At 37.7% G+C, this 10,989-nt stretch overlaps 2 protein-coding genes across 2 annotated transcripts; both read right to left on the reverse strand.

Annotated features, from left to right (window-relative positions):
* Positions 1-1,797: 1,797 nt before the first annotated feature.
* On the reverse strand, positions 1,798-4,045 carry LOC115929499 (cyclin-dependent kinase 1-like). Its single transcript, XM_030998543.1, has 4 exons — positions 3,795-4,045; positions 3,307-3,448; positions 2,303-2,972; positions 1,798-1,979 (listed from the first exon to the last, which is right to left on the reverse strand). The coding sequence occupies exons 1-4, from the start codon at positions 4,043-4,045 to the stop codon at positions 1,798-1,800; spliced, it is 1,245 nt and encodes a 414-aa protein (XP_030854403.1).
* Positions 4,046-5,594: 1,549 nt separating this feature from the next.
* Positions 5,595-7,848, reverse strand: LOC105443073 (serine/threonine-protein kinase cot-1-like). The gene is made up of 4 exons (XM_030998548.1): positions 7,598-7,848; positions 7,113-7,254; positions 6,285-6,771; positions 5,595-5,776 (listed from the first exon to the last, which is right to left on the reverse strand). Exons 1-4 carry the CDS (start codon positions 7,846-7,848, stop codon positions 5,595-5,597), a joined length of 1,062 nt encoding a protein of 353 aa, XP_030854408.1.
* Positions 7,849-10,989: the final 3,141 nt, after the last annotated feature.

Raw genomic sequence — 10,989 nt, forward strand, 5'->3', positions numbered from 1 at the left:
AAATTGTCCTCGCCTTGCATCTACCACGCACCTACTGTGCATGCATCCCGCCCAAAGGCCAGAAAATAATTCAATCTCAGGGGTCATGACCAAGATAAATCTAACATATTTGTTTCTTCTGATTAAATATTATAATTATATGGGCAACTTTCAAAAAGAATTCCCCAGTTTTCAAGGTTCTAAAGCTCATAGTGCTACAACTAAAGATCTTGAATACCGTAAAGCCAAAGACGAATACTAACTGGTAACTCATTTTTGCTAAATGGAGGTTTGAAATAAAAAAACAAACTTTGTGGCCAGATGCATTCCTGCTGTATCATATGTTTCATTATCATTTTTGATTAACGTTCTGATATTTATTTGTCTTATTTTATGTATTGTGATACTCTCCGATTATTTGTAAATATTGTGATTCTGTTTTGACTCAATAAGACATAAAATTATATCACAAGGGGTTAAGATCCCTCGGAAGGCAATCCTACATTTGAGGAAATTAGACAAATTTTCATTGATTAAAAAAAAATTGTATCTCACCTCTTTAATAAACAAGTTTTCGAATTTGGAAACAAGCTTGTGCTCTCTCTCTCTCTCTCTCTTTCTCTCTCTCTGTATATCTATTTTCACTCTCTATCTCTCACTCCAAGTCTCTCTGTAGTCCTGTAGAAATTTTTCAGACCCGAAAAACTTGTTAAGTACAAGGTTTTTTTATTTATTTGTGTTCTAGATGGGTATTGGAGTAAATTCAGCTTGGTTGAGAGCTTGGCAACCTTGGGCAACTTTTTTAATAGCCATATTAGCATAATCATCAAATTAGCATATGTGCAATGTGCAATAATGTTGCTAATCTCAATCCAGGAAGCCTGAAAACATAGATAATACGACTTTTCAAGAGTTCTCTATGACAAGGAATTTATTTATGACACCAATATTTATTTTTAAGTAATACAATAGTCTTAAATATCATAATTGGCATATGTACGATATTATGGACTCCATTGTCATTGTTTATCTATAAAGCCTAAAAATGGTGCAATGCAACATTGTAAATCACTTTTGAAATAAGTGTTTAATAAATAGGGTTTTAGAATTTGGAAACAAGCTTGTTCTCTCTCTCTCTCTCTCTCTCTCTCCCTCTCTCACTCTCTCCCCCTCTCTCTGTCTCTCTCTCACTCTCTCTCTCTCTCTCTCTCTCTCTCACTCTGTATATCGATTTTCAAATTAAGTTTAGTATAATTTGGTCATAAGGAAAAGGAAAAGACAGGATTTCCAACAAAATATGTGTAAATGTGAATGCTCGGGAAGGGAGGGGGATTTGTTGAGCTTTGGAATGAAGGGGGGGGGATATGTAAGTTTGTATGTGTGTCTGAGTATGTGAGCGTGTGTGGTGTGTCTGTCTGTGCGTAAGGCTTTGATTTATAATATTAATTCAGTATAATTAATTTGAAAACATGTACTGTGTATTAAACTATCTTATGTATTTTTTGAGGGATGTACAATTTTCTTTATATTTTGAAATGTTATGTAAATCAATGAAGCTGTATGTTTTTTTCAATATATTTTGTACTGAATGAATAAATAAACAAATGCTACAAAACAAACAAACAAAATCTCTCACTTCAAGTCTCTCTTTCTGCCTTTACCCTATCTCTATTTTCTCTGTCTTTATATAATTATCGTTCATCAAGAGAAGTATTTTTGAAAAACAAATGCACATACAAATATTTTGTGTTTAATGATATGATTTATTTCAATGAAAGCTGCAATAAATTATTTTTCCAAAATGTTTTTATTTCCAGATCACTTTCGACGTAGATGCAGTTTCTTAGCAACCCATCGCTTGACACGTCTCCATCTACTGGGCCGATGGAGTTTGGTGATTTGACTTTGGATGGTTTCGAGACTAGGGCGACGGTCAGGATTATCAGCCATGCACTGAGCTCCTAGCTTGGACAGTTCTCGAACCGCGGGAGAACGGTGACCTGCAGAAAGAAAGAAATAGAAAATAGTAAAGAAAAGAGGCGTTACAGTATATTTTGCCACTGTTTCTATACTTCATATACTGCTTAATTATTAACATAATTTAGATATGAACATCAAAGCTGGATGTGCTTGCAGCCCTATATGACACAGCGCCATCTTGAAATTTTATAGAAAAAGAACTGTGAAGAAATGTATTCAGAATGATCAGCTTTCTTACAAAGGATTAGAATAATGCATATGAATTTTTTCGTAAACCTATCTCTTTTTATGAAAAAGATAAGTATAATTACGAACTTACAGTAAGTATGAAATTCGGTTTTACCTGCAAATATCTCTCCCATATCGGAGAGGATACGGCCGACTGAAAACACATCTGAAGCGATAGATGTTGGCTGCTCATCCAAAACAACCTCAGGTGCTATATAGTCTGCCTCTCCTCCATGTACATACGCCATTTTGAGTTCTTTGGTAACTCCGACCATTTTCAGTGGGGCGGTGATCGTACTTGCCATCCCGAAGTCGATGATGACGGCGTTGTATCGCTTGCCGCGTTTTTCCAGGAGCACGTTGTCATTCTTGAGGTCATTATGAAGAAGTCCGTGATCATGGAACTCCATCATGCCCTTGACGATGTCCTCTGCGATCTTGACAACGTTGCAAATCGACAGCGATGGCGGTTCGTGGAGAGGGTAGCCGGTACCCGTCTTCTTACACCCCACGAACTCGACGGCCTGGCAGAGTTCGTTACCGAGATCAAGGGTACCCCAGAACTTGGGAAAGTAAGGGCTGCCTGATATCAACTGTTGGATCATTGCCTCCTTTGTTGCTCTGGTCCTGGTTGCCTTGAGGTTTTCAACCATTTCACCAGGCGAGGCGAAGTCGTCAGACCATGACGGCTCTTTGATGGCAAGAGGAACGCCTGTGGAACGATGACGTGCTATCACAACGCGACCATAGCTGCCCCTTCCAATTTCTTTGAGCGTAATGATGCTCTGTGAAAAGAAAAAAGTGTATTGAAATTTAAAGCAAGCTTCTTATGATCAAAACTTTATATAATAGAGCAGTAAATTCCATGAGTTGGTCATCAGTTTTCCAACATCGCTGAGAAGGGATGAAAATTAATATTGTTTTCCAAAATCTTTTAGCTTGCACTCTAAAACTTCTGAGGGATTCTTTAATAAGGACTTAAAAACTATAAGTCCATCCAATGTTTCAGTGGATATATCGGTTCTTGCTAAGAAATCTCCCCCTCTATCTCTCTCTTTAGGCCATCACGGATCATGATGCAACTTTTCTATTACAAAAGAAGAAATTTGACTTTCATACCTTTACAGTCCATCCCAAGTCAAAGGTCACGAGCTCATCGAGTTTGAGAGCCTGACATGAGACCTTAGGTTGCAGCATGTGGATAACCTCCTTATCAACACTCTTGTTCTGATGGGCCGATATCTCTGGCTCAAGAGTATAACTGTTTTGAATAAAAGGGACAAGAAACTTTAAACTTAAAGGTTATAAATAAATGCCACCAAAATCAAAAGGTTTCACTTTTAAAATGAATATAAGTGTGTTAAGGGTGGATACTAAGGCACTTGAAGATCCTTAAGTGCATGATCATCGAATTCATTTCATGTAAAAATGTATTGAGATCTTTTTACTCATCAATATGCATGATGGCTTTCAAATATTGTGGGCATCATTATACTTAATTACAACACTTCTACTCGACGGTACTTCATTTATGTATCGTAAACAAATTGAATTCCAGATTTAATGTTTGGAGGGGGGGGGGGGGAAGAGAGAAATATTTGTTGCACCTCTGTTTTGGGATGAACGTTGAGATTGCAGAAGAGTCGGTTTGCTGGTCTTTCGACTCCTCGGGGAAATCTCCGCCGGGGTAAGCTTGGGCTTCTTGCTTAGCTTTGACCAGTACGGCTTTGACTATCTCAATGGCTTGAAGGATCTCATCCCCGTGGTCGGACACTGGTCCCAGGGCTAGTCTTTGACGGCGATTTGCCATGCGTTGAGCCCTCCGCTTTCTCTGAGCTGACATACCGATGTCTACCATTGTCAGAGACTTTACGATTTATCTACGAACAAATTAATATTTAGTTCTGGAATGAATGTTAATTCTTTTAAAGCAACGGTTCTCAAATATTCGATCACATTTATTTAATCCATATTTCTTCGATTTTTTTGTCCGTACATAATTTTTTCTTAATTTGGCTAAGGCCTACCAGTCATACTGGATTTAAACTTGAAGTAGGTATATCATTAAATTCGCGTAACATTGGCCTTTGGATAAAATACGTACAACACTTATGATATAAAATTTATGAGAATTTGAATTTTTGTGTAACTATATAGGCCTAATACTATTCAGTTTATTCCAATCCATTAGTGTGTAGAAAAGAGGGATTTTTAACTGAATTACCTGATAACAAAGTAGAAATCTCGGGAGAAATCTCTTTTGAAGAAAGTGATTGAATTCGCTGATTCAATGAAGAAAGTTTCGAAAGCACTTCAGAAGAAGCAACATGTGCACTCGGAAGCTAGATCAAAACTGAACACAAAGCGCAACGGTTTGTTGTCTAAAGAGACCATTCAACGCGCACCCATACCAACCATTATGTCGTCATCGAGGAAAACTTTAAGCCAATCAGAACGCAGTAAATCTCTACCAAGTGAAAGCTAGAGTGTGGATGTATGCCTAGCGTAGCATCATGAGGTCACAGTGGTAGCGCGACTTTTACGCATGCGCTTTGCACCTATCAGAGCTCGATTGGCATATTGAATGGAATTTCGGGTAGAAATACCCAGGGTAATTGATTATTGGAGGGTCGATAGGGTAATGTTCCCCCTTGATTTAAAACCAATTAAATCAAGGCAAATATCTCGATTGACAAATACAGTGCTTCTGATTATACATGTCTATAACTATGTGACAAACATATAGGGGTCATGACCAAGATAAATCTAACATATTTGTTTCTTCTGATTAAATATTATATTTATATGTGCAAATTTCAAAAAGAATTCCCCAGTTTTCAAGGTTCTAAAGCTTATAGAGCTAGAACTAAAGATCTTGAATACCGTAAAGCCAAAGAAGAATACTAACTGGTAACCCGTCTTTGCTGAATGGAGGTTTGAAATAAAATACCTTTAGTTGGCTGCCTGCATTCCGCTGTATTTATGTATCATTATCATATTACGATTAACGTTCTGATATTTATTTGTCTTATTTTATGTATTGTGTTACTCTCCAATTATAAGTAAATATTGTGATTCTAATTTTACTCAATAAGACATAAAATATATATCACAAGGAGGTGAAAATCCCTCGCTGGGCAATCCCACATTTGAGAAAATTAGACAAAATTTAATGTTTATTGATTTAAAAAAATTGTTTCTCACCTCTTTAATTAATAAGTTTTAGAATTTGGAAACAAGCTTGTTATCTCATTCTTTCTCTCTCTCTCTCTCTCTCTCTCTTTCTCTGTATATCTATTTTCACTCCCTATCTCAGACTCACAAATATTTTTTTGTAAAATGATATGATTTATTTCAATGAAAGCTACAATAAATTATTTGTCCGAAATTTTTTTTTTATTTCCAGATTACTTTCGACGTAGATGCAGTTTCTTAGCAACCCATCGCTTGACACGCCTCCATCTACTGGGCCGATGGAGTTTGGTGATTTGACTTTGGATGGTATCGAGGCTTGGGCGATGGTCGGGATTATCAGCCATGCACTGAGCTCCTAGCTTGGACAGTTCTCGAACCGCGGGAGAACGGTGACCTGCAGAAAGAAAGAAATAGAAAATAGAAGAAAAAAAAAAGAGGCGTTACATTATATTTTGCCACTGTTTCTATACTTCATATCCTGCTTAATTATTAACATAATTTAGATATGAACATCAAAGCTGGATGTGCTTGCAGCCCCTACAATACAGCGCCATCTTGAAATTTTATAGAAAAAGAACTGTGAGGAAATTTATTCAGACTGAGCAGCTTTCTTACAAAGGATTAGAATACTGCATATGCTTTTTTTTGTAAACCCATCTCTTTTTATGAAAAAGATAACTATAATTACGAATTTACACTAAGTATGAAATTCGTTTTTACCTCCAAATATCTCTCCCCTATCGGAGAGGATACGGCCGACTGAAAACACATCTGAAGCGATGGATGTTGGCTGCTCATCCAAAACAACCTGGGTGCTATATAGTCTGCCTCTCCTCCATGTACATACGCCATTTTGAGTTCTTTGGCAACTCCGACCATTTTCGCTGGGGCGGTGATCGTACTTGCCATCCCGAAGTCGATGATGACGGCTTTGTATCGCTTGCCGTGTTTTTCCAGGAGCACGTTGTCATTCTTGAGGTCATTATGGAGAAGTCCGTGATCATGGAACTCCATCATGCCCTTGACGATGTCCTCTGCGATCTTGACAACGTTGCACATCGACAGCGATGGCGGTTCGTGGAGAGGGTAGCCGGTACCCGTCTTCTTACACCCCACGAACTCGACGGCCTGGCAGAGTTCGTTACCGAGATCAAGGGTACCCCAGAACTTGGGAAAGTAAGGGCTGCCTGACATCAACTGTTGGATCATTGCCTCCTTTGTTGCTCTGGTCCTGGTAGCCTTGAGGTTTTCAACCATTTCACCAGGCGAAGCGAAGTCGTCTGACCATGACGGCTCTTTGATGGCAAGAGGAACGCCTGTGGAACGATGACGTGCTATCACAACCCGACCATAGCTGCCCCTTCCAATTTCTTTGAGCGTAATGATGCTCTGTGAAACGAAAAAAGTATATTGAAATTTAAAGCAAGCTTCTTTATTATCAAAACTTTATATAAGAGAGCAGTATATTCCATGAGTTTGTCATCAGTTTTCCAACATCGCTGAGAAGGGATGAAAATTAATATTGTTTTCCAAAATCTTTTAGCTTGCACTCTATAACTTCTTAGGGATTCTTTAATAAGGACTTAAAAACTAACTATAAGTCCATCCAATGTTTCAGTGGATATATCGGTTCTTGCTAGGAAATCTCCCCATCTATCTCTCTCTTTAGGCCATCACGGATCATGATGCAACTTTTCTATTACAAACAAAAAGAACTTTGACTTTCATACCTTTACAGTCCATCCCATGTCAAAGGTCACGAGCTCATCGAGTTTGAGAGCCTGACATGAGACCTTAGGTTGCAGCATGTGGATGACCTCGTCATCAACACTCTTGTTCTGATGGGCCGATATCTCTGGCTCAAGAGTATAACTGTTTTGAATAAAAGGGACAAGAAATTTTAAACTTAAAGGTTATAAATAAATGCCACCAAAATCAAAAGGTTTCACTTTTAAAATGAATATAAATGTGTAAAGGGTGGATACTAAGGCACTTGAAGATCCTTAAGTGCATGATCACCGAATTCATTTCATGTAAAAATGTATTGAGATCTTTTTACTCATCAATAGGCATGATGGCTTTCAAATATTGTGGGCATCATTATAATTAATTACAACACTTCTACTCGACGGTACTTCATGTATGTATCATAAACAAATTGAATTCCAGATTTACATGTTTGGAAGGGGGGAAAAGAGAGAAATATTTGCTGCACCTCTGTTTTGGGATGGACGTTGAGATTGCAGAAGAGTCGGTTTGCTGGTCTTTCGACTCCTCGGGGAAATCTCCGCCGGGGTAAGCTTGGGCTTCTTGCTTAGCTTTGACCAGTACGGCTTTGACTATCTCAATGGCTTGAAGGATCTCATCCCCGTGGTCGGACACTGGTCCTAGGGCTAGTCTTTGACGGCGATTTGCCATCCGTTGAGCCCTCCGCTTTCTCTGAGCTGACATACCGATGTCTACCATTGTCAGAGACTGTACGATTTATCTACGAACAAATTCATAATTATTCAGTTCTGGAATGAATCTTTATTTTTTTAAGCAACGGTTCTCAAATATTCCATCACATTTATTTCATCCATATTTCTTTGATTTTTTGTCCGTACATAATTTTTCTTAATTTGGCTTAGGCCTACCAGTCATACTGGATTTAAACTTGAAGTAGGTATATCATTAAATTCGCGTAACATTGGCCTTTGGATAAAATTCATACAACACCTATGATATAAAATTTATGAGAATTTGAATTTTATGGTTACTATATATTACTATACAGTTTATTCCAATCCATTAGCAGAAGCGGATCTAGAGGGGGGGTTGGGGGGGTTGCAACCCCCCCCCAAAAAAAAAAATCCGGGGACCATTTTTTTAAATCTTATCTTTTTTTTTTAAACTTGTAATTTTATTTTATTCTATTTCTATGTATTTATTTCATTTATTATTATTATTATTATTATTATTATTATTATTTTTATTATTATTATTATTATTATTATTATTATTATTATTATTATTATTTCTTTTTTTTTTGGGGGGGGGGGGGGGTTGGGCGAACAAATGTCACAGAGTCCCTTGCCCCCCCCCCCCCCATCAGCTTTTTTGAGGACACGGGCCACCGCCGAAGTGAAAAAAAAAAGAAAGAAAAAAGAACGCACGCTGGAGAGAAACCCTTTCAAGTGCAAATATTGTGAGAAGATTTTCAACTCATCTGGTAACTTAACCAAACACATGATAACTCTGGATATAACTGTGTATTTAACTGTTACTTGATTTAAAAAGACGTTATCATGCACTGCTTTTTATGGTCTCCATTGTGTTAATAGATGCCAGGAAAACATCACTTACGGGGTTCAAATAAACACCCCCCAAAAAATCGGCTCGCCGCTTCGCGGCTCGTGGACGATGCTCTGCATCGTCATTATTTTGGTCAACCCCCCCCCCCTTAGCAAAAAGCTAGATCCGCCCCTGATTAGTGTGTGGAAAAGAGGGAATTTTGACTGAATTACCTGATAACAAAGTAGAAATCTCGGAAGAAATCTCTCTTGAAGAAAGTGATTGAATTCGCTGATTCAATGAAAAAAGTTTCGAAAGCACTTCAGAAGAAGCAACATGTGCACTCGGAAGCTAGATCAAAACTGAACACAAAGCGCAACGGTTTGTTGTCTAAAGAGACCATCAACGCGCACCTATACCAACCATTATGTCGTCATCGAGGAAAACTTTAAGCCAATCAGAACGCAGTAAATCTCTACCCAATGAAAGCTAGAGCGTGGATATGCCTATAGCGTAGCATCATGAGGTCACGGTGGTAGCGCGACGTTTACGCATGCGCTTTGCACCTATCAGAGCTCGATTGGCAGATTGAATGGAATTTCGGGTAGAAATACCCAGGGTAATTGATTATTGGAGGGTCGATAGCGTAATGTGCCCCCCTTGATCTAAAACCAATTAAATCAAGGCAAATATCTCGATTGTCAAATACAGTGCTTCTGATTATACATGTCTATAACTATGTGACAAACACATAGGGGTCATGGCCAAGATTAATCTAACATAATATTTGTTTCTTCTGATTAAATATTATATTTATATGTGCAAATTTCAAAAAGAATTCCCCAGTTTTCAAGGTTCTAAAGCTTATAGTGCTAGAACTAAAGATCTTGAATACCGTAAAGCCAAAGAAGAATACTAACTGGTAACTCATTTTTGCTAAATGGAAGTTTGAAAAAAAAAAAAAAAAATGTGACTGCCTGCATTCCTGCTGTATTTATGTTTCATTGTCATATTACGATTAACTTTCTAATATTTATTTGTCAAATTGTTATTGATTAAAATTTTTTTTTCCCCATCTCTTTAAAAAAAATAAGTTTTAGAATTTGGAAACAAGCTTGTTCTCTCTCCCTCTCTCTCTCTCTCTCTCTCTCTCTCTCTCTCTCTCTCGCTCTTTCTGTCTCACTCTCTCTCTCTCTCCCTCCCCCCCTCTCTCTCTCTCTGTATATCGATTTTCATTTCCTATCGCACACATCTGCAAGAATCTTCAGCAGTGAAGGAGGCAGATTATTTTGAAGAAGAAGGAGAAGGTATCTCAGACTCAGACATTTTTTTTTTATATTAAAAAGGAATTAATAATTTGGTCATAAGGAAAAGGAAGAGGCAGGATTTCCAACAAATGTGTGAAGAGAAAAAAGAATATTGAAATTTTAAGCAAGCTTCTTATGATCAAACATGCTACGTTAATTTTTCAGGGATTAAGGCGATTTTCAAATTTTTGGGACCCCCAAAAAAACTCTTACCCCCCCCCCCCCCCTCTTATTCAGCGGCTGGCTGAGTCGTTGCGATTTTGGGGGGACCAAAATATATATATGTCCTCTTACCCCCCCCCCCCCCCCCCGTGTGCCCCGCCCCCCGGGTAGAAATTCCTGGGTCCGCCCCTGTGTTTACTAGAAATTTTAGGGGTGGAGGGAGGATGGTTCAGAGACCATGACCCTAATACCCCACATGGCTTGTTCACTCAACTGAAACCAATAACTTATATTAGGCAAGGTTTTCGCTTTTCTTTGCATTGTATGTATTTCAGATGATGTTGCTTGAACTCGCACTAACAAAAATAATGGGCCGTGTAGATCAAGTATCAAGTTTATTTGTCTTCCAGAAAACACATGTGACAAAACATAATAGAGTATAGATCTAATCATAACAGTAGAAAGGAAGACGGGGAGACCTTGGTTGAAGCACAGCTTGTTAAGTTAATTAGTTAATTAGTTTTTATGCATTTATCTAGTTATATCAAGAACAAAAAAATCAGATATTTTTGTTTATTTTTACTCCTATATGATCGAATTTTCAAACAGCAGATTATTTTATATTCTAGAAGGCACATGGATCTTTCGAACAGCAATGAAAAGTTGCTCTGTCACTGTGAAATAATATTTCAAGCCCTCAAAATATATTGAAAATTTCTTTTCCCGGTATTAGTCTTGATCAAGTAATACCATATGATTACAGGGATTTCAACGAATCATATTGCCCAAATTACGTATTGATATTCAATAAATATATTAGAAATATAATTTAAAAAGCATGAAATAACTTAAGATTTAAATATAA

The sequence above is a fragment of the Strongylocentrotus purpuratus genome, unplaced genomic scaffold, assembly GCF_000002235.5.
Source record: "Strongylocentrotus purpuratus isolate Spur 01 unplaced genomic scaffold, Spur_5.0 spur5_scaffold_5, whole genome shotgun sequence".
Taxonomy (NCBI): Eukaryota; Metazoa; Echinodermata; class Echinoidea; order Camarodonta; family Strongylocentrotidae; genus Strongylocentrotus; species Strongylocentrotus purpuratus.

Excerpts from the sequence above, each read along its gene's own strand:
- LOC115929499 (XM_030998543.1), bottom strand. The coding sequence starts at position 4,045 with ATGGTAGACATCGGTATGTCAGCTCAGAGAAAGCGGAGGGCTCAACGC. Across the intron at positions 3,449-3,794 it reads ACGTTCATCCCAAAACAGAG|TTATACTCTTGAGCCAGAGA; the intron begins GTGCAACAAATA and ends TATTCAAAACAG. Across the intron at positions 1,980-2,302 it reads TATGGGAGAGATATTTGCAG|GTCACCGTTCTCCCGCGGTT; the intron begins GTAAAACCGAAT and ends TTCTTTCTGCAG.
- LOC105443073 (XM_030998548.1), bottom strand. The coding sequence starts at position 7,848 with ATGGTAGACATCGGTATGTCAGCTCAGAGAAAGCGGAGGGCTCAACGG. Across the intron at positions 7,255-7,597 it reads ACGTCCATCCCAAAACAGAG|TTATACTCTTGAGCCAGAGA; the intron begins GTGCAGCAAATA and ends TATTCAAAACAG. Across the intron at positions 6,772-7,112 it reads ACATGGGATGGACTGTAAAG|AGCATCATTACGCTCAAAGA; the intron begins GTATGAAAGTCA and ends TTCGTTTCACAG.